The 23,759-nt window shown below is 38.7% G+C and overlaps 1 protein-coding gene across 1 annotated transcript; it reads right to left on the reverse strand.

Annotated features, from left to right (window-relative positions):
* Positions 1 to 6,384: 6,384 nt before the first annotated feature.
* EMC7 (ER membrane protein complex subunit 7) lies at positions 6,385 to 20,564 on the reverse strand. The gene is made up of 5 exons (XM_002925207.4): positions 20,246 to 20,564; positions 16,395 to 16,514; positions 11,824 to 11,962; positions 10,445 to 10,525; positions 6,385 to 8,270 (listed from the first exon to the last, which is right to left on the reverse strand). Exons 1-5 carry the CDS (start codon positions 20,476 to 20,478, stop codon positions 8,118 to 8,120), a joined length of 726 nt encoding a protein of 241 aa, XP_002925253.1. The 5' UTR covers positions 20,479 to 20,564; the 3' UTR covers positions 6,385 to 8,117.
* Between the last annotated feature and the right edge of the window lie 3,195 nt (positions 20,565 to 23,759).

A 23,759-nucleotide genomic window follows, 5' to 3' on the forward strand; every position in this document is an offset into this window, starting at 1 on the left:
AGTGGAGAATGACAACATGAATGTGGATTACATCCAACATTCCACTTAGAAGCTCTCAGGAGCACAGCCCTTCTGGTCTTTTTTTTCCAATTTGGTTCCCAGTCCCTGGGCTACACACCAAGATTATATGCCTTCTAGAAAGGAGTCTTTCCCTGCCTGGATACAGCCTAATCCCCCTATTCCATAATCCAACTCCTTCTGAAGGGTAGAGGTCATGTAGGAATGAAGGAATTGGAGTTGTCAGTAGGATCCTGCAAGGACACTTTCAAAATCAAATACATATAATCACACACATACTTACATACATACAACTTGGAGTAGTGAGGACAGAAAAGAGCCTCAATTTCGAGGTTGGGGCAGCCAGTTCAGAGCAAGAGGGCTGAGAACCTACCAGGAACTAAGAGGCCTCTGGGAGACCTTGAAGAGGAACAGGAGCCTCCTTCCTACCCAATCCCTCTCAGGTCCAAAAAAGATGAAGGGGAAGAGAAGCCATCTTTATGCCACAGACCTCAGTGGGATCACATCATTTAAAGATTTGAGGTAGGGCCAAAGGTGGGTGGGGAGTAAGGCAGGAGGGAAGGCAAGGCTTGTTTTCTTGCAATTAATATTATCTCGATATTTTGGGGGCTCTGACATTTTTACTAAAGATTCTGGGCTTTGGGGCAATGAAGTTTGCTCAGAGACTGACTGTCAGTGTGGTAAGTCATGGCCAGGTGACCATGGAACTCCACATATGGGACTCTCCCTTATGATTTGTCCTAAGAGGAGCAAATGTGTCCGTGGGAAAAGGCAAATTCAGGCCCACAACGCCTCCAGGCAGCCTCTGTCTACCCTTCCACATGCTCTGCCCACTGTTCTTTCAGTGCCTTCGGAAGCTGACCTCCCTCCCACCTCAGCTCAGGCTGGAAGACTCCTCACTCTTATCCCACTTCGCAGCCTCAGCTTTGTTAATTCCCATATAGTCTTTCATCTTACCTCACAGGTCCCTTTCTCAGGGAAGTGGCCTGACCTTTGCCCTCTGCTCTCCCATCTAGGTGGCCAAGGTAGAAGCTTTTATAGCACCCTGGATTTTCCTTGGAGCATTTATCAAGGTTTTCATTACACATCTGTATGGGTTTTGACTGATGTCTATTTCTTCCACTAAACTCTAAGCTCTGAAACCAGAGTTTGTGCTATTTTGGTCATGATTATGTCCCCTCACCTAATAACCCTTGACATATACAAGAGTATAGATGCTTCACATGTATTCTTTATTAAGTAAGTATGCACATACCCTGACATAGGAAACAGTTGCAAGGCAATGTTCCTGGGTTTTGTGGGGAGTTTTTTCTGGCATGGCTAGTATCTTTCTGGTTCCTGAGAAGTAGCCTAATTCACCATGGGTCTCTGATCTCTAATGATTTGAGTTGGGATCCAAACAATACCTGCTGAAGCTCTATGAGGCAGGCACCCCAGAACTACTGCAGAAGTCGATTCCTTCTACCCTTCCTTGAGGACAGGACTTTCATGTTATTAATGCCTTACAGTCCAAGCGCTTAGGGTCCAGAGAGGGAATTCAGAAAGTAAAATGTAATCCAGTAATCCAATAAAATGAAGTGCTATAATGGCTTAAGCACAGGCAGGAAGGAGGACAAGAGAAAGGCTCTTATCTAGGCCCTGGGGGCATCTGGGAGATATCTGTCAAAGGCGATTTCCACACTAAGTCTTGAAGGTGTGAGAAGTAAAGGGAAAGGGATAGAGGTGGGGCAGAGTTGAGAGGAAGAAATAATTGAAAAGGCCCAGATGGGGGCCCCTGGCTGGCTCAGTCGGTTAGCGCCTGCAACTCTTGATCTCGGGGTTGAGTGGAGCCTACTAAAAAAAAAAAAAAAAAAAAAAAAAAAAGCAGCAGCCCAGACAGATGGGAGAGTGCGTATAAAGCATCCAGAGAACTGCAGAAAAACTTAAGATCTATGCAGGGAAGGAAGTACAAGAGGTGAGTCTGGAGGGAACGTGGCCAGTGGGTTTACCTGAAGTCACTCAACCAACTGAGACACCCAGGTGCCCTAATAATTACAAACTTTTATTGAGGACTTATGCATAGAGTTAATGTGAATATTAAATGAGATAATACATGTAAAGTGTTCTGAAAAGTTCTACTAATGAAGTAAATATTTCCCCCATTTTATAGTTGAAGGTTTTGATCTATTTTACACTTGATAAGGCTGAGGTTCAGAAAGGTTACATAACTGTCCCAAGGTCTTATAATTAGTAATTAGACCCAACTCATTCAAGATGGATGTGAGGCAGCACAGCCAATTTTGTATGGACAAGGGAAAAGAAGAGGCTTTCAGCAAGTTGGAGATCATTTTGGTCAGTTCTGGAAAGGTGTGTAAATTAGGTGCATTTTTTTTTAATTGCGTTTTTTTTTTTAAGAGAGAGAGAGCATGTATAAGCAGGAGCAGGTGATTGGGGGGAGAGGGGCAGAGAGAGGGAGGGAATCTCAAGCAGGCTCCACGCCCAGCACAGAGCCCCACTCAGGGCACCATCTTATGACTGACCCTGAGATCATGACCGGAGCCAAAATCAAGAGTCAGACGCTTAACCAACTGAGCCACCCAGACACCGCCAAAGTGTGTAAATGAGGACACCTGGATTTAAGTGACAGAAACCCACTGGAATCGGCTTCAGTAAAACACATAAACACTACATTATAAGACAGAGCAGTGCTCCACGGAACCCGAGGACAACGATACAGGCATCCTCAGCAAAGGGTTTGAACAAAGGCACGGTTCTCAAAATTCATCCTCCATTCCAGCTCCTCTCTGTGTATCTGCTCCTATCTATATTTTCTCTTTGGAACTTTTCTCTTTTTTTGTGGTTTGCATGATAGAATATATAGACAAGAACACCTGCAAGTTTGTATGTTGCCATTTCTTCCCTAGTCCCTCAGTTTTAATTTCTAATGCCCAAAGAACAGCCATTGGCCCAATCTGGGTGAGATGCCCTTGCTGGAACAATCAGCCATGCCCATAAAAGCAGGGCCACCTGCCATGAACACAGATGCTGGGAGAACACTCCTGTGGGGTGCAGCCATTCTGCAGGGGAGAACCAGTTACAAGGGGCAAACTGGATGACAACTCAACAGATATATGTACATTGAAGGAAAGAAATTGCTTACTGTCAGAGTTAGTTTTTCCTCTCCCTTCTCCACAGCCCAATTTTGTTGACATGTCTCATTTCCTCCTCCTTTTAGGGATAGGAGACTAGCAGGTAGGTATAGTTATAAGCCAACCTCAGAGGTGACTTTTTGTACAATTTTTAAAAACTGCAAGAAAATTCTCATAGTTACTATTTCACAATTTTGTTTACTATGCCAAGAAATTCTTCACAACAAAGGAATTCTGCTGCTGCAATTTAAGTCCATCTCTTTTCTCAGACTTCATGGAGTGGTATGAAGCTGACTGGAATTGGCTTTAAAGGGATTAACAGGCATTTGAAAATTCCTCAGCATTCTCTTTACCAAACTGCAAAAATTACAGACCCCTCAACCCTTAATTAGATCTAATTAATATAGTCATGAGGTTAGTTGAGCCGCTTGTATAGACAAACATGAGTATTACTCCCTGGCAGCTTTTCTCTCGAACTCTGTGAGTGTCCTACTCTAGAGAATAAAACTGGACACACGACTCACCTAGTCAGGACAGATGATAAGGAGTTAGGATTGAGATGGCGAGGGAAGGCATTCAAGAGCCCTTCACAGAATCCACTGCAAGAAGAGCAAGTGAGCCTCCAAGGACCTGAAAGGTTATCTGGCAGCTACTCCATCCATCATGCTCTGGGGTCACCATGGCCTCCGACCCGGGCATTTGCTCTATTTTGTGGGTTCCTTAGATTTGTAGATTCCTCTGTTGATTCTGCTTACCTGTGGCTCAGGGTCAACACACCACCTTCTCTGATCCAGTACCACCAAGGCACCCCTGGATGATTCCATTTCTTACTCTGCATGCCAAATTTTCAAAATTAATTCTAAATATTTTCTATTTTTTTATATGTAGTTATTTAGGAACATGTTTTAAAATACGCAAATATAGGGGTGCCTGGGTGACTCTGTTAAGCGGCCAACTCTTGATTTCAGCTCAGGTTGTAATCTCAGGGTGTGAGATCGAGCCCCGAGTAGGGCTCACTCAGCCCGGATTCTGCTTAAGGATTCTCTCTCCCTCTTCCTCTGCTCCTCCTCACAGCTTGCAAGCACTCTCTCCCTCCCTCTCTTGAATAAATAAATATTTTTTTCTAAAAGATTTTATTTATTTGTCAGAAAGAGAGAAAGAGAGAGAGCACACAAGCAGGGGGAGCAGCAGTCAGAGGGAGAAGCAGGCTCCCTGCTGAGCAAGGAGCCCAATATGGGATTCGGTCCCAGGACCCCAAGATCATGACCCAAGCCGCAGGCAGACGCTTAACCGACTAAGCCACCCAGGAGACCCAATAAATCAATCTTTTAAAAAATAAAATATTCAAATATATGCAGTAGGAGCTCATTAAGAATGGAATAAATTACTTACATTCATCTATATGGAAACCTTGATTATCTAAGGAGGTACACATAATGAATCTTCAATTACTAGTTTATTAAATTTTAGTGGAACTAAAGGCCCTGTCAAAAGTTTTCTATTGGAGGGGCGCCTGGGTGGCACAGCGGTTAAGCGTCTGCCTTCGGCTCAGGGCGTGATCCCGGCGTTATGGGATCGAGCCCCACATCAGGCTCCTCTGCTATGAGCCTGCTTCTAGCTCTCCCATTCCCCCCTGCTTGTGTTCCCTCTCTCGCTGGCTGTCTCTATCTCTGTTACATAAATAAAATCTTAAAAAAAAAAAAGTTTTCTATTGGAAATGCTGTGCACAGCTAGTTTTTTATAACTCTACCCAATCCTCTTGTTTACTACCTGACCCTCCTAATTTACTCCTCCTTGTTCTCAGGCTTTCTCGCCTGGCTGGCTCAATCCCACCAGACTGTAGCCATTATGAACGGCGTCAGTTCCCCTACACTCCCATAATAAAGTCATGTTACAAAGGGAAAAGAGATAAGCTAATATTTGGTGATACTGGAGGGGGGATTTTTTTTCTAAAATAGCTTTTTTAATATTTCATCTTTGTTTCAAGAATATTAAAACTGTTCATATTTATAGGCAACATCTGAATTTTACAAAATCCATCTTCAAGTTCTCCTGAATAATTCAAGCACTTTTACCAATTATATATTCTCATACACCTTACAAATTAAAAAATAATTGACTAAATGACGACAATAATCACACCTACAATGCTAAAAGAAGAGCCCAATACAAGTGGGTCCTGTCTCAACATATTCCTTGAACTGAACTAAAGGACTCAGCCACTACTTTCTATTATATTCCCTGAGATTAGTACTTAGCGGAATTTTTGTTGGGTGTAAATACAAAATGGCACCTAAATAATTGTAAACATGCCAAAATAGGTCTATATGTAACCTAGAAGGCGATAAACAAAAATGAAAATACTTAATAAAAATTCTTTCAAAAGATTTTTTTTTTTTTTAATTTGAGCACTTCCTGAAAGTTTGAGTGACTACTTAAATGAAAAAGCTCTCCTGTATTATTATTGACATTCCTCATCAGGACCTTGAAACCCTTCCAATTACTGAAAAGTACGTTGAATGGTTGCTTCTTCCCTTCTACTAGAGGAAACATAAGAGAAAAATAAGATACTTAGTACTTTGAGGCGGCTAGGTAAAATCCGGAATTTTTCAAAATGTTAACCAGACTCAGGATGAGTCCTGAGGTTTTCACTTCTAAAAAAGTACTTGAAAACTTGGGAGTTATGGATCCTCCCTGGAAGTCATTCTGGGTACTCAGGACTTCCTGGCAAAAATGGGCAACAAAGATTTATTTTGCACAAAATCACTACTCAGGTTTAAATTAGTAGATGTGAAAAATTTTAAAACACAAGGCTTATATTAAGAAGGAGATATATGTAAACTGAATCTAAGAAAGGCCCTAAAGAGCAAAATGATACTTTGCCTCCAAAGGGGGAAGAGCAGGAAGAATCCAAGGAAGTGGAAAAGAAAGAAAAACTAGGCATTTATACATGGTTCTTACAGGCAAGAAATAATAGGACCGGATTAGTATTGTAGTGGAGTAATTTTAGATCTGAAAAGGAATTTACAGGTCTAATCCAAATCCCTCAATTTATAGATGAGGAAACTTGAGGCCCATTTATTTATTCATTTAACAAACATTTATTGTGTGCCTACATGCTCAATGCTAGAAATACAACAATGAACAAGACATGGTTCAAAGAGGGAAAGTGACTTGCCCAAAGTCATAAAGCAAGTTAGCAGCTAAATGGGCTCTTTGCACTGAACCCAATATTGTCTGATATAATACAATCATTTCTGCATCTGTAAGTACACTAAGCCTTTGATGAAGGTTCTATGCAAAGATAAGATTTTCATATACAACCGATATAAAAACATTCTGTAATATGAAGAGATGTCTATATTTTATACTTAGATGGTTTTAGAACCTATATAAAATAACCACAAAGTTTCTTAATTAACGCATGAAATGATAATTTCCTTGGAAGTGCTTTCTACTTTTTTAGTCATTAGGTATTCTACGTGCAAATTTTGACAATTCAAATTTTGAAATCAAGATGATTTCATACAACTAAGACTCTCACTATATTCTGTTTCCTTTAAATTGCAACTTTCATTCTAATATTTTAGTTATTTTCAATAAACGACTCTATTTTCAAAGATCTACTTAGTTCTGCCATTAACCAGTTTACCTACCTTAATCATTCATAGCTCAACCAGTTTGGTAACGTTAGCATATAATTAACAAACAGAGATAAAGTTAATAAAATGTCCAGTATCATAACTTACATCTTTAAAAGAAAACTTATGAGCCTCATTTCAAAATGAACAATAGTACCTACACGAAAGGGAAAATAAGAGTTTGGAATCACCTTTTTTGTTATTTTTGGCAGGTTTAATAACCTTAAGAAAGCAACAGGGGAGTTCTTTAACATGGAAGAGGATAGGAGACCTTTACTAGAAAAGCAGTACTATAGTTTCAGAGTTCGTTTTTAATTAAAATCAACCAAAAGAAAAGGTATGAAGTTTTTATAACTTATTGAAATAAAAAGTTTTTGAGATAATCCTGATTGGAAAGTAATGTAATCTATATTCCAACAAGTCTGAGAATGATGGGAGAGATGAGGGGATTTAAAAGCTCCCTGTGCTATACTATCAACATTACAACATGGAGCTCCAAGGTTGATTTTCCATCCTTAGTCTCAAGAAGGCTCTCCTACTGCTGTACTTCCTTCCCCTGACCATTCATTCCCCGTTATTACTGTGCTTCCTCCCCACATAATCAGCTCTAGGGAGGACAGGCACTGGACATTATCCATCTCTGAATCCGACCTTGAAGCACAGCACATTACTGACACTCAGTACTGAATCCCATAGATGGTAACCGAAACTTAAGAACTGGTAACAACTGCTCTCATTCATATATCCATACTCTAAAACTAACTGTACTACCAAAAATTAAAACTACATCAGGAACATATGGTTCCACCTCAAACATCGGGGAATGTTAAATGCAGGGCAGGGCTGACGACTGTGAAAGGTCTGACTACACAAAAAACTATGCGCATGCGGCTCTAAAAATATCAACCACTTCTTTTTAAGTAGGAAAGGTCAATTTCAAGCCTCATATAATGAAAGAAGAAAACTGTCTGGAATAAAAGAAACATTAAGTGAAAAAGAAATGACAAGATCATTTTATCTCTGGAGTAAGACATTTTAATTTACATAATGTATAGTACTTCATATAATTTATTAATGTCATTTTCTATAGGACACTGTAATTAATTCAGTGACATCAATATTGACCTCATACAGACAAAAGATGAAAGCTGGGTTTTCTTGTGTACCAAGTACAAAACACGTGCTAAAGAGTTACCACACACGACAGGTGTAAGAGATCAACTTTAAGGATGACTCAAGTTTACAGTAGTTGCTTCACACAGTTTCCCCTCAAGACTTGGATGCCACCCAGTGATCCGTGTTTGCGCAAACGCTATCTCCGACTGTCCAACTACCTCCTTTTGCCAGCCCCACTTTTGCCTGTTTTACTGCTGCCGCTGCTAGACTTGCCAGAAGATTTTGAAGAGAAAAGTCTTGTCATGAACTCAGAAACATCAGGCAATTCATGGTTGGAATTCAGCATATTCATTGACTGTTCCATCTCCTGAAGAGGACAAAGCACAATAATAGGAAAGGTACTGGGATCCTTCAAGTCAGCTAACAACTAACACTTCCATTAAGGAAGGAGAAAAATAGAACAAATACTGGTTCTCAGCAATGTTATTCCCAAATGCCCTTCAGAAACCACGTTTCATACCTCTTTTGTGATCCTTAATTAATGTCCAACAAATCTTGCATTGGGTTTCATTCAGCTTATGTTTTCATAAAGGGTATTTTCTATGATTATATGTGATCATATTCTTATTTTATGTTTGCTGATCAAAATGCTTTTACTGTTTTAATGTTTTTTTAAATTCATGCTTTCTTTAGATGCATATAAAAAAGTATCAGTCTTTAATTATATACGAAGGTTATTGGACATGTTTGGAAAATAACTACATATTTCCAACATTTTATTCCAAAGGCCCCTAGTACTAAATCTGTGAATACTATTATGACCTGAGTGACCTCAATCACAGCATCTAAAGAAAGCAACACAAATGTTACCAAAAAAATCACTGGCAGGACCTCAATAAGGATTTGGCACTTTATTTTGAGGCTTTGTCTTCTCTCTATTGAGCCAACAATCTATAAAGTACTGTTCCACCTTTAACAATATTAATGTAATAAATGCTACATTTCAATTTTACATTAAATTCCAAAAGTGAACTTAAAATTTTATTAGTTCACACATTAAAAAAATAGCAAATACTGTATTATCTATCATTTAGAGTTGAACACCACTTGGATATTAGTTTAGGCTTTCTCCCCAAAGGAAGAATTTATACATGGGTTCTCAAGGAGAAAGTGCTTTTACAGATATGGCCAGGAAAAGAAACATAAGCATAAATCAAAACCGTTAACGTGCTCTAATAATCAATAATTAAATGTGTATGGCAAGAGGTCTTGAGACCCTGCAAAAATAATCATCAACTCTATTTTTGAAACCCTTCAATTCTGAAGCTCAACTTTTTACACTGCTTACTATATGCAAAGCACTTAGCAAGGAATGAACTTTTGATCCAATGTGACCTTCAATGTTTCCTTCTATCGATACCACAGAGTTAAGTGGCTTAACAGATACAAGGATTACATAGGATGTATACTTTCGGACCAACGCTAAAGCAAAGATGTCAAATTTGGCAATGAGACATTCTGAAATATCATAAAGCTTTTTTTAATCATGAAGCTTTTTCTCCTATTTCCGGCTTGGAATAAATGCCTTGCCTGCTACAGAACTTAATCACCTACTACCTCAGCAAACATTTTTATTTATTTTATGTGTATCTTATTTTCCCATTTAAAACACACACACTCTCTCACACATACACCCACAATCCTCTGATGGCAAGAAGGGGGTTTATAAATCCATTCTATTTCCTATATTAAACTGGATTCTGAGCTTGTTGACAACAGGGATGATACACAATTCATTTTTGCATCCCCAGTATCTATAACCTAGAGATCAACTAACAAATGTTCATTCAGCAATGAATAAGGTATCAATACATCAATATATTACATACAATGGGAAAACCTGGAACTGGGGAGAAACTTGTTGATGGTTTCCAGGTAGAAGAAAAATAATGGTTTAAAAAAAACTCTGAAGATTTTATGGAAGCCAATATTTAAAAGAGACAAAGCAGTGGCACTAAATTTGAAGCGTCTTACTTGGCAACTCCCCCTGCCCATTGCTGAACCAGTATGATTTTGTGGGGAAGAGTCTGGAAGCCACTATTCTATTTTTCTTCCTTGGTTACCAGAATGTGTGTGTGTGTGTGTGTGTGTGTGTCTGAGCACATAAACTAAATGTACACTATGAAGAGTTTTGTAAAATAAAGGTAAATTGTAAAAAGCTATCATTTTGCAAACTATATGGATTAGGATACCATTGCAACTATTTAACAAGTGAGGCACAAAAAGAGTCGTACTAAGTAGAGTGTTTTAGCTATATGAAGAGACCCAGGCTTTTATCAGACAGAACCAAATGAGTTTATCTGGTCCAGTGGAAACAACTAAGTAAATGCCAGGAACACAATACTACGTTAATACAACCTCTGAATGAATTTGGCTTGGGAATTAGGATAAAGCTGAAAACACCCAAGCCATTCAGCCACAACAGCTGGTTCAGGAGTGAGAATATGGTTCAAAAATTCACAGAGGGGGCAACCATCTTACCCGTCTCATGTCAGGATCACTTGTATTGACCACTTTGGGCAGAAGCACAAATATCAATAATGGAAGAACCATCATCATAACCTGTGGAAGAAAAAGAAATCCAGAAAATGTTTTTCCCACTTTACAGGAGAATAAAATCTACACTTAACAATTCATGAAATTAAAGATTCAAAAGTTATATATAGAATAAAACTACAAGCACCACCTGAATTCTACTGACCCAGCCCTGTTGATACAAGGTGCTCCTCAATGTCTGACTACTGTAGAGTGTAAGAATCTTATGTATGTAGTTTTGGACTTTATAGATACCTCACTTCATATTTGTGCCACCCAACGTTTTGCAGAATTTACAATTTTATTCAACACAAACATTTTGCAAACGTAACTATCTATTCACTTTCTTTAATCTGCAGTGTGGCATTAGGAATGATGATCCTGATGGCTGGCTGGGATCTTCCCAAATGACTGTGGTTCTTGCAGAAAATATTATATTGCCCCTCCAATTAATACATACCCTCTTGAGCCTGCAACATAATACTAGGTGACTACTGTTAACAGATCAGTTTTGAAAAATGCCTTCAAAGCTTCTAGCACTAGGTCTGTTTCCATGGAATTTCAGAAATGAGAACATGGAAAGTATTTCTTAATAAACTTTGGAGTTTCATTGCTGACTTCTCCTATGCACTCTTTGTGCCTGATAGCAGACTCTAGGTACTATTTATTCCTCTCAAACAATGTACAGTCCCCAAATATTCCTGTTTGTGTTTTAAATAGCTATCAGCAAGGAATATGACCACTCCTTAGAAAATTTCAAGATAAAAATTGAACTTCCAGAAGCAGAAAAAAAAGGTCAGTTTGTTTCCAAAGAATGTATTCTAATAGTGTTTTATTATTAGTGGACACCATAACATCAGTTTCATACCAAGTATTTAAATTATCACAGAATAATTTCTCTGTTTACTACACATATGGAAAAAGGAGAAAAACGCTTACTCAAGCCATCAATAGTGGCTGATCAATACATGATGACACATCCATCAGTGAACTAATATGCAGGTAATATGAAGGATGAGACCGCTAACTCTACATGTGACTTACCACATACTCTTATTCCATTTGCATTTTAAAACATTTCATCATAAGTATTTATCCCATTTCTGTTGTATATTTCAATGTCAAATCAACCATGCAATTCTCACTACATTCTTTTCATTTTTATTCCCAAAGCTACTATTTTCCTAAAATCAATAAACTATTCACAATTACCCTTTCATCTAACAATCTGACCTCCTTTCTTCCTCACCGAGGTTAGACATTTTTGATTACCTGGAATCAAATGCGAGATTAGTAAAGATACTTAATTGTAGCATGATACATACCATTGGGTTCATTAGAAAGTCTGTCCAGCCCCATGATTCCCTTTTAATGAAGTAAGAAGGTGGGCCTGAAGATTTCATTTGGAGAGGATAGGGCAGTCTGACCACTTCTGATGTTTTGATGTAATTCACATATCTTGCTCTGATAAAACCACGTGAAAAAAGCATCAGTAGTTTTATAAAAAACACTACTAGTTAAAAGAACTACTCATAATTTTTAGCAAGACCTTTAGCTTTTTCCAAAATGGTTTGGCATCTAAACTTCTGATCTTAAAAATCTGATCAAAGTAGCTTTATCTGTATTTCTAAAGTATTCAGCAAAATGCAGAGGAAGAACAATAGACTTGGAATCAAGAGACCTAATTTCTAGCTGTAGCTCTGTCATTATGTAGGCCTGCGGGATTAAACAAGTTCCTCTCTGGTTGTATCAAAAGTTCTTTTAGAATTCTTCTAGCTCTGAATCTCTTTGATCATATTTAATAATAAATTAATTTTGTTATAAATATACAAAAATGCTGGACTTTATTTCTGTGATTGTCTGAGATATGCATTAATAAACACACCCAATTTTCAAGCCTATTTTGCAGGAAAAATTTATGATTTAACAAAGTCCTACAACAGTGCCATAGATTAACACTATATTTCTATCAGAGATGCCACTAATTTTAATCAAAACTCTCACCCATATTCACACATGTTCCAGTTTACTTTTTGAAAACTGCCTCCCCACTGCTCCCTCATCTCCTTTCAGAACTTCTACTTGAGGGGCGCCTGGGTGGCACAGCAGTTAAGCGTCTGCCTTCGGCTCAGGGTGTGATCCCGGCGTTATGGGATCGAGCCCCAACATCAGGCTCCTCTGCTATGAGCCTGCTTCTTCCTCCCACTCCCCCTGCTTGTGTTCCCTCTCTCGCTGGCTGTCTCTATCTCTGTCAAATAAATAAATTTAAAAAATCTTTTGAAAAACAAAAAAACAAAAAAACTTCTACTTGACACCTGTTCAACCTTTTCATTCTCACTTGGCATCTTGTTAAATTCTTTCAGAGTGTCCGTTCCTTTATGTGTACTGGATTCTGGGTAAGTTTTTTCTGATCCATCTTCCAGTTCATCAAACCTCTGTTCAGTTGCTTAACACATGCGTTGAGTTTTGTATTCCAAAGCCTATATTTCTCGGTGATGTTCTATTTTATTTTTTCAAATATCTATAGTATCTTACTCTTGTGGCAATAAATCTTTCATTTGTTTCAGCATTTTAAATATACTTTAAACAATTTCATAGTCCATACCCAGTAATTCTATTATCTAAGGTTCTTAAAGGTCTAATTCACCTGCTGACTCAATGTACATTGTTTTCTTGGGTATTTGATAAGTTACGTACTTTATTTATGTATGGGCCTGGACAGAGAGTAACTTCCTGCAGAGAGGTTATGCATCTGTCTCCACCAGGAGTCCAGGATCATGACCAGGGATGATCTTGTTAATTGCATGGCTTGAAAGTTTCTGGATTAGGCAGGAAATAATAAATTCACACTCCAAATTTCAATGAGGGTAGGAAAGTAACTATTAAATTTCAGGAGCGATTTTTCCTTCCAAAAGGCCAGGGCCAGATTGGGAGGTCTTTTTGGATTTTAGTGCCAAGGGTCAAAGGGGGAATCAAGTCTTTGATCTAATTTCGGCTCAAAGCAAGCCTAAGGCTTATCTCTTACCTACATACTGCTAATAAAATCTAAGCTTTTTCTTTGCTTTTTTTTTTTTTTTTTTAAAGTAGGCTCCATGAGCTGTGATTGAGAGTTGGATGCTTAACTGACTGAGCCACCCACGTGCCCCAAATCTAAGTGTTTTGGTTAGAATATCAAAACCCCCAGGAGGGAAAGTGGTTTATAGTTTGTCCCCCAAGGATTTCCCTTCCTCCTCTGGGAGCTATACATTTAAAAGGAAATGTTTATCATATTACCACACATGCTTACAAAATATTGGTGAAGAATATTTGGATCTTACATGAATTCCTCTCTGTTCTCTATCTATCTCACCCACAATTATTAAAATGATAAGGGCCTTGTTTTTGACCTATGCTTCAGGCATCCAATCAACAGGAATGGAACTGAGAATATGAATCCCACTGCTGCAACCAGTCCTTAAATGCTAAAGCAGGAAGTACTCTTTACCCAAAGCAAAAAAGCAAAAAAACTTTATATATTGAAAAATATTTCCACTTGCTTACTTTATTCAAAATTCAGAGCAAAGTAAACAGAAATAAATTTTAGTTTCTAATAGACAAGTATCCCCTTTTAACAACTCTCACTTCCTCCAGTAGTGTTTTTGATATTTTTTAAAAACCTGTTAAGTGTGTATATAATGTATCGTGTAATCTACATACCCACCCTTCTCCAAGTTTACAAGTCTCAAACACATAATAAGTCATGATAAGTCCTTTAAAGTTTAGATTTAACATACTGGGATTTTACCTATGTATTTTCTTATAAATCTTTACGCCTCTAAAAAGATGTGAGAAATCTGATACCTAATGAGACTCATCTACTTTGAAAAAATCCATTTATTCTATCAAAGAATATTTATAAACATATTTACAAGACATTACCTTCAATTCAAGCTTTACCCTTGTTCTAAATAGCCAACAGCAAGAAATATGATTAGAATTTGGGCGAACTAGACTACTCTAAGACAACAACTTAACTTCAAAAATCGGGGTGGAAAGTAATTTGTTTCTAAAGTTTACTTTTAGGGGCACCTGGGTGGCACAGCTGTTAAGCGTATGCCTTCGGCTCAGGATGTGATCCCGGCATTTTGGGATCGAGCCCCACATCAGGCTCCTCCGCTATGAGCCTGCTTCTTCCTCTCCCACTCCCCCTGCTTGTGTTCCCTCTCTCGCTGGCTGTCTCTCTCTGTCAAATAAATAAATAAAATCTTTAAAAAAATAAATAAAGTTTACTTTTAGTGGCATCATTATATTAGTTTCATGATAATATCAAAAATTTAAATTATAATCATCTCTGTTCACTACACGTGTTAAAAGAGGAGAAAGAAAACCCTACCTGTCGATCAGTAGGCACTGGCATCAATGGACTAATATGCAGCTGATATAAAGATATGTGACAGCTCTATGTGTGACTTACTCTATGTGAATTATAGCATATTTACATATTATACTTTTATGACTTTCAATGTCCAAAAAACAAAACAAAAGGCAAAGAAAGAAGAAAAACATTTTAGGTGTAAACACTAACTCAAATGGAAATATTATGATACCAACTGAACATCTCTCTATTATGTCAGCGCAATTTGGAGTCTCTACAAATCAACCTAAATATTCTCAGCACATACCAAAAAGGTCAGTAATAAAACAGAGCTCCTTGAACCTCAAAATTATTTTTGCCTTTGCAAGACCTATGTTTTATTCCTATAACATAGAGTTATTTTGTGATAGCTCAAAGAAGAGATATTACCACTCAAAATTCTCTCATATTTGTCACCATACCTCAATAAAGCTAGAAAAAAACAAACAAATAAATAAAATTGTTTCATATACTTCCTGGTCAGATTAGACCAAAGAGAATACTACTAGTATGGGACAATAAAAAAATTTAAAAATAAACGGAGGAATAACAGAAGGACAACTGTGGACATCTACACAATGGATTCCAACTTCAAATGGATTTGTGGTATTCTATACACACAGCCTGAATTAGTCCAGCATTTTCACCTCAACTTCAAAGCATACGTTCATCTACTTAGAAATTACACTGTGCTTTTTTCTTTTCTTATCATGATCCTCACTTTGAGATAAACTACACAATGTAAACTACTGTTTGCCCCAAAATACTAAATTTCCATTGCATGCTAAATATTTCAGAAAGGAAGAACTGCAGAAATTTCTAGATCAATACAACTATTAAGTAGGTACTAAGAGGTATTATCAAAATATCCCAGTGAAAAACAGGTGGCAAATAACATTTCCAATTTAGAAAAGTTAAATTATTTCCCACTTTAATTATCATATTTCCTTTTTTTTTTTAAGATGTCTTTTTTCTTTAAGATTTATTTGTCAGAGAATAAGAGAGAGAGAGTGTACAAGCAGGAAGACTGGCAGGCAGAGGGAGAAGCAGGCTCCCTGCTGAGCAAGGAGCCCTGATGCAACGCGGAACTGGATCCCAGGGTCCTGGGATCATGACCTGAGCTGAAGACAGATGCTTAACCGATTGAGCCACCCAGGTGCCCCAATCATATTTTAATTACACCTTTCACAGGGCTTTTACTCTCATAGTATGTAATCTTGCCTCTTCTCTATTATAATCATATTAGGAGCTTTAAAATAAATTTTAAGCCAGAGCGGGAGGAAGTTCAACTTTGCAGTATTACCAATGCTCAGATTAAAACAATATAAGGATATGGGGGGGGGCAGAGGGGAAAAAATTTAAAAATTGAAGACAACATAAGGATATTTCATGGAATACCTAGTTTAAGTGAGAAAATTTCAACCCTAACTATAAATTCTAAAAGGAATATAGGAGGTATTCAGCAGCCTCGCCTTCTGTAAAAACTAAATCAGGTGCCCTTACCTCATTTTTCCTTTTGAGGTGATATCTACTCGGACAGGATCAAACCTGTAAGCTGGAGATATAACTTCCACTACATAAGATCCAGAAGGTATGTCATGAACCACAAAACTCCCATCTGTCCTGGAAAAGCGAAAATCATATTTAGACACTTCTGATCAACAGCTTGCTTTTTTCCTATGTTCTAAATCATCTGTTAACTCCCAAATCAACCCCCCATGAAATGACACAGAAATTAACAACAACAACAAAAAAAGTGCCCAAACTGGCAAGAATTGTCCCCAAGCTTCAGCTTCCACAATCACACAGAATGTTCTGAAAATACCCCAGAGCACGCCACAGAAGCAGAGAAAGAATCCTAACATAGAAAGTACTTCTAATTCCTTCAGTGGGATAGTTGGTAACAGGAGCACAATTTCAATTCTGAAGCCATGTCTTGATTCAAGAAAATTATCAATATGCACTATTACTATATTAAGGTTCCAATTTTGCCAATCCCTTGCAACAATTCCTTAATTAAAAATAAAGGGCTTTCTTTCTAGTTTCTGTTTGCATTTTGTTGTTTTTCTTTCTTTCTAACAAGATGGTCATCAAGAACCATTTGTTCCACTTGTTAAAAATAGTTCCCATTTACTCTGGTTACTTTTGCTTGGATATATAGAAGTTTATCAGCTTTATGTAGTTAAAACTATCTGCCTTTTCCATAGTGATGTCTCCTAAACCTTCTAGACTTAGAAAACCATCCCACCAAGAACTGATAATATCAGGTTCACAGATCAAAACAATTTGTTTTGATAACGAGAAACTGACATTCTGAGGAAAAAGAAGTTTCTGTTTCAGGAAAACAAATGATCCTAAAAGGATCTGCTGTATCAGAGAAGTCCCAGTATCGTAATACACTAAATAACGCTTCTTAAATCATAGGGCTTTCTTGGAGTGCCTGGGTGGTTCAGTCGCTTAAGCGTGTGCCTTCAGCTCAGGTCATGATCTCAAGGTCCTGGGATCGTGTCCCAGGTCAGGCTTTCTGCTCAGCGGGGTGGCTGCTTGTCCCTCTCACTCTCCCTCTGTGCTCACTTGCTCTCTCTCTCAAATAAGTAAGTAAAATCTTTAAAAAAAAAAAAAATCATCAGGCTCTTTCACAGCTAGAGGAATAATTGATTCTGCCACACCCAAAATATTTACTAAAAAGTAAGAGAAAAATATATTCCTTGCTATTTGAAAGTACACACTAAACTAAAACAGAATTGAAATGTAAACATCAAGTTAACTTATTCCTGGGCTGGATCTCTTCACTGGCCCTTCACACCCACTCCCCATCCTTCAACTCTTTGTAGGCTGGAGGAAGGAAAGAAAGTGAGCGTGGTGTATTTTTCCCCAGCTCTCTCCCTGAGAGCCCACCTCTGACGTGCTGTGTCAAGGCACACTGCTCCTCTCAAGACGGTCCTTTCTTTCCCCTAGGTCCCAGTAACCTCTACCTCCCCTACTTCCTTCAGGCTTAGAGGTAAGAGTAGCCTTGAGGTTGTAAACTCTCGAGCACTGTACAATCTGGTTGTTTCCCTACACCATGACTACAATGTTTAATCCTTTCATAAGACTTTCCTTGAATGAACAAATTTCAAAACATTTTTCTAGTACCAGAAAAAGAAAGAATTAAACTAATGACTGTGCAACACAAGTAACAGAAATAACTACCCAAAGGAAAAAGCAAATCTATCTCTCACCATTAGGTAAATACTTTCTTTTAGAAAGATAACATAAATTTTATAATGAAATTTTTTTTAAAAACTTGACTTTAAAAATGTCCTCTGCAATATGTAAGCTTTGTTGGATCCTGATTTGAAGCAATTACATAAAGCATTTTTGAGATAAATGAACTGGGTATTAGATGAAATGGTAGCATTATTACTTGTTTTATTAAATCAATAATGGTATTGTGGGGTTTTTAAGCCCTCACCTTTTAGAGACACATAATAATGCTTTTTCAAGGGAAATTATATTTAGGGTCATATTTAAATATTCCAGAAAAAAAATACACTGTACAGAGGAGACATGAAACCGAACAGTAGATTGTGATGTGATGGGTACCTAAGTATTCACTATTGTTTATTTTAGTAATATCTGCAATTTTCCATAATAAGTTCCCAAAAAAAGTATAGTGTATAATCTTACTACATCAAAAAAATTGAAAACTACCTAAATGTCCCCAAACAGAAGACTTGTTAAATAAATTATGCTTTATATACAGTGATGACGGCAAGAAGTGGCATGAAGCACCCTCCGTCAAAACTCCCCTCCGCTGTTAGCCAAGACCCAAGCCACCTCCAACAAGCCTAACGGCTCTTAAGTCAAAACTGCATGCTAGTTATGCATAAGTACAAGACAATTTACTATCCCTCTTCCAACAAGTTTCCCGCCATAAGCTCCTCATATTAATTCTTAACCTTTCTACAAACAAATGGAAAAACATGACGTGGTGTCAGAAACAGCTCACAAAATATTAACCAAAAAAAAGGTTACAAAGTGCTATATATTGTATTTTACTATTAAAAACAGGTCATATGGCTACAAAAAGGCTGGAAAAGATACAATAAAATGTTAAGTCTTGTTATCCCTAATTTCGTTTATGTTTTCTTCAATAAACATGACTTATACATTAGTTTAAAATAAAAATAATAAATGTTTTTTAAAAGAATTGAATACTGCAGAAAAGAGAAGCCAAATGGTCAGTTTAGACTAATTTCCCAAGGTTTAATTGAGAGTTTTTTCATTAAAACATCATTACATGGGGCAAACCCTAAAGGATGCCCTAATGCCAGATTTGTAAAGACAAATAGTATTGAAAGACCAGCTTCTCATCACTACCTATTAGTCTAAGATTCAAATTCTTATTTAACAGCACCTGGATGATCTGAATATTTGCAAATCCCATTTAGAAGTAAACGTCCAAATTTAAGACGTCTGGGTTTCAAATACCACTTGCTGGTATACAAACCTATCAGAGAAACACTTTCTTTCCTAAATATTTTCTTTCAGTTCACAGTTTCACCTCCCAAGTAGCGAATGAAAAACTTAAAATCACATTTGTGCTTAAACATCTGAAAAGCAGGCTGCTGCAAAACTGGAGTATTAATAAATTCACCACATTCTTTAATACAGGCTGAAATCCCAACTTTGCTAATAACTAGAAAAGACAGAAGCACTTAAGCAAATGTGGAGAAACCCCAGTCTCACATAAATGCCACCAAATGTGATGTTGCAAATCCCTAGATGAATTCAACTAAAAAAGAACAATCCCACCTCCAGGCAAAAAAAAAAAAAAAGGTGCTTTGATTAGGGACTTCAGGGCCCATTAATTTGAGAAGCAGCAACATTAGCTTCCCAGTCTATGCCATCATAGAAGTCCTTTGGGTTTTGAAAATTCCCAGTTGCTTAGCATCTTTCTACACAACATCAAGCTGCCAAAAGACTGAAATGAATGCAAAAGGTGGCCAGATTCTAGAGAAACCAAATAAGACGCAAAGGAAAGAATTCAGCATAAAACTCTGTCTCCAGAGCCCAGGAGGGGTCGACCCCTACAAGGCAAAAATAGAGTTGAAGAAAACGGATCCCACTGCTCCGACCCTGGGACAAGCACCTGCCACCCTCATTTCTGAGGTACAGGGAACAGGGTGATGGGGAGAAAAGGGGAAAGCGTCGGGCTGCTTCCCAAAGTCTCCCAGCACAGACCGCTATTGGAACCCACCCCTTCACCCTCCGACAGCGACGTCGTCAGCTCTTGACACTGGGCTTTCCTAGACGGAATTCCCTTCCAGCTTCCACGCCAACCGCTTTCCCACTGCCCATAAGATGCTCACTTAAGGAATCCGACATGCTCTTCTCCGTCTACCAGCACTCGGGCCGCCGAGATCCAGTCCTGGGGCTTCACTCCTGGAACAACCGCCCGTCCCTCAATCTTGAAGCGATCTCCTATGCCGACCCCAATCCCGCCTGACCCATCGGCAGTAGCCCCAGGCAGCTCCGAACTCTGGGCATCCCCTGATAGCAACAGCAGAAGGACGGAAAAGAAGCCCCAAAGAGCGGCCGCCATGACAGCAGCTCTCAGCGGCCTGGCCGGCAGCCCCGGAGGCCCTCCCAGCCTCCCAGTCGTCGTCGGAGCCGCCGCCGGCCGATGTCGTCATCAACGCGCGCCGAGTCCTGGCAAGAGCCGAGCGCTCAAACCCGAGGGAAGGAGTCTTGAGCCAATCGCCTTGCGAGGCGGAAATGAGGCAGAGTACCGCCGCGAACTCCGGGCGCTCGGGATTCGAAGGTGCTCTGAGGAGAGTGTCAAGTGCTCCTGAAGGGAGCCGCCCAGCAAGCCAAAGTGGTGCGGTGTCTGTGGCTGCTGCAGCCAGCACCGCACGGGGGTGAAAGACCGACCGGGACAGTAAAAGAGACTCCGATCTGAAGAAGTATCTGCGAGTGAGGCTCCGGCTTCAGGAGAAACGGGTCCAGAAGAGAGCATGTAAAAAGTTGTAGAGATTCCCCAAGACGTGTGGGGTGAAAAGGCTCCAGTTTGTGCATTTAAAGGAGATCACGTCTCTGCACAGAAAATAGCTGGGAAAATACCTACCCTGTTTACGAAGGGTTGCCTCTGGTGAGAAGGGGGAGACTTGAGGGGCACGGATCCGGTACGACACCGTTCGTTCCGTTTGCATGCTTCACCGTAAACACAGCGTGGGGGCTGGGGACACCTGCCAGTGTCGCCCACGTGTCAGTGATCATCCTCAGTCTTCTCATTTTTTTATGATCGAAAGGGAAGTGACTTGCCTATAATCGTTGTCCTCTCGAATACAGATCTCGGATTATCGAAGTAAATGTATGGTTTTGCCCTGCGAACTCTTAGACTTAGCCTCCCAAAGAAAAATAATAAAAATTGGGAAAAGGGAGACAAGAGCCAAGTCCTCTGAGCCACTGGCAAGGGGTAGAGTCGGAGTACTTGGGGCCGCCCACACTCGATATTCTCCTGAGCATCAGCAGCTGTCAGTTAGAGGTACTTTCCCTCTGAGGGTAGCATGTCTTCACAGGTGATCTCTGGAAGAAGCAGAGCTCCTGTAAAAAGATTAGTATGTGCTACAACCCTACCCACTACCACCATCCATCCAAACTACACTAAACTGTGAAATAAAATCTCACTTTTCTAAAACGATAAACTTAAAACTATGCTAAAATAAAAATAGTTTCATCCCTAAATTTTCTGATATTCTTTTACATATTTTTGGTGACCCTGCTTTGTTGGTGTCTTAGACACGTGTTCCATTTGATTAGTAGGTAATCAGTGTTGGTCTGAATACCATATGTAGGAGCTAGGGAGTTCACTTTTTATAGGGAGCAGAGTGGAAGAGGACCAGCAGCAAATAGCAACTGAGCTCTGCATCCCCATTTCTGCCTTTCTCTTTGTTCCCCTACCTTATTGTCACCCTAATACCAAAGAATCTGATGATCTGAACCCTTCAAATGCCAGCTTACACCTCCACAGGCATAGATGGAGTACATAATTCCAATGTTTTCTGGTAGTGCAAAATACTATATCTCTGGTGTTTTCCAGGAACTGCATAGGTATTCAGCTTTAAATTATGCAAGAGTCATTCCATAATGTATCCCTTGGACTCCTGCCTTCTAAAAGAAACTATAATTATAATGAAATATTTTAGAAATATTGTGTACTGGACTTGCTCTATTTGCCCAGCCAGATCCACTCTCTACCCTTCACTCTGCTTTGTGCCCTAGAAAGCTGGATCTTGAAGGATTGCAAAAACTTGGTTCCTTTGACCTTTGGGTACTTGTAATTGGGTTTGGCCAATAGGAGGTATATGGAGGACACCTCATTCAGTTTCCCTTACTTCTGCCCATACTTGCAAGAAAGTTTAATGAAGGGATAATTTACAATAAGCCCTACAAGTCTTCCATCTATTTCCTGCCAAGATCTTGACCCATATAGATTTCAAGCAGACCTACTTACCTTAATTATTGAACATACCGTTAAAGTGAGAGGTGATCAGTTCATTACCCAGGCCCTTTGATTTTCTCTCTTCCTTTTTTGCTGCGTGGCTCTTGGCTTCTTCATATCATGGCCACAAGGGGGTGAACAAGGATAGGAACAGAGACAACACTCAAAAACCACACAAGGCATTTTTTTCTAAATGTTGGGTTGTACCAACAGAGGTTGAGTCAGGGTTTTACAGGTAGTATTTATTTTCTTTTTTTAAAAGGTATGTTTCTGATTTTTTGCAATATTTTATAATATTTTTCAATATAAATACATATAAATATATAAATTGCAAAAATATAAAGCTATTTTTAAAATAAAGAGAGAAGCTAACATTGCTAAAAATATATAATAGAATTTACTTTGAATTCTTATAACTTGAATAAGCCAAAAAACGGTTGTCATCCTTATCTGGATTTTTCATGATCACTTAAAGTGGCATCATTGATGATGATTTTGGTCTTTTCCTCCCTGTCAATAATTTGCTTGTCAGCATATTTCATTGTTAAGGTGCTTTTCAAACAATTCTTCTACATTGGCTGTTACAGAAGAGGTAGTAGGTTATAAGGTGTGACTACAAAGTAATGAGGTTTATACCCTTCTCTACTTCTCTTATATTTACATCAGTGGGTTTGTTTTTAAAAAATAGAATAATATTGGCAGAATGCTTAGGAAACTTCAGCTGTGCCAATCCCCCCCAAACACCCTACTATTTACTTTAGGTGATTTTTGCCCTCTGAGTTCTCAAACCTCATTTACTTCAAGTACGTTAACTAATCTTTTTCACTCAAGTAAACTGGATCCAATTTCCTTAATATTTAAAAATGCCCATCATGCACTGGGACTCCAAGTTCGGCTTTCTGAAGTTCCCTGTGGAGTCCTCTGAAATGGGATATGTCACCCACAGTTCTCAGAGGAGCTGAATAAGCATCTAACTTGCCTTAATGTCCTGCAAAAATAAATTACAATGGAAAGATTTCACTTTCCATTTTACTCTTAAGTTCTCATCCCTTCCACCAAATGCTTTGCAAATCGTAGGTAAAATGAATTGGGGTAGTGTTGAAGATATGCTAAACAACTTATACACAGAATAAGGAAACAATTATTTTAATATTAAGAAAAAAGGCAAAATTCTCAACAGCCGGAGAAATTTTAAAGAAAGTACTTCGTAAAAGCTAAGATGCAAATATTGTTAGTTATTGTGGTTGAACACTAGTGAATAAGAAACTGAAGTGTTAAAATGAAGAGTTATGTAACACTACCCTCTGTGCGTTTGGGCTCTTTTGGCCAGAGGAACCCAGCTTCTCACTGGCCTGTGGCTGCAGGATAGCAACGTTCAATGC

Source organism: Ailuropoda melanoleuca, chromosome 5 (genome assembly GCF_002007445.2).
Source record: "Ailuropoda melanoleuca isolate Jingjing chromosome 5, ASM200744v2, whole genome shotgun sequence".
NCBI classification, from domain to species: domain Eukaryota; kingdom Metazoa; phylum Chordata; class Mammalia; order Carnivora; family Ursidae; genus Ailuropoda; species Ailuropoda melanoleuca.

Coding starts and splice junctions, on each gene's coding strand:
- EMC7 (XM_002925207.4), bottom strand. CDS start 20,478: ATGGCGGCCGCTCTTTGGGGCTTCTTTTCCGTCCTTCTGCTGTTGCTA. Junction 16,515..20,245: donor GAGCATGTCGGATTCCTTAA/GTGAGCATCTTA, acceptor TCGCTTTTCCAG/GACAGATGGGAGTTTTGTGG. Junction 11,963..16,394: donor ACCTCAAAAGGAAAAATGAG/GTAAGGGCACCT, acceptor TGGTTTTATCAG/AGCAAGATATGTGAATTACA.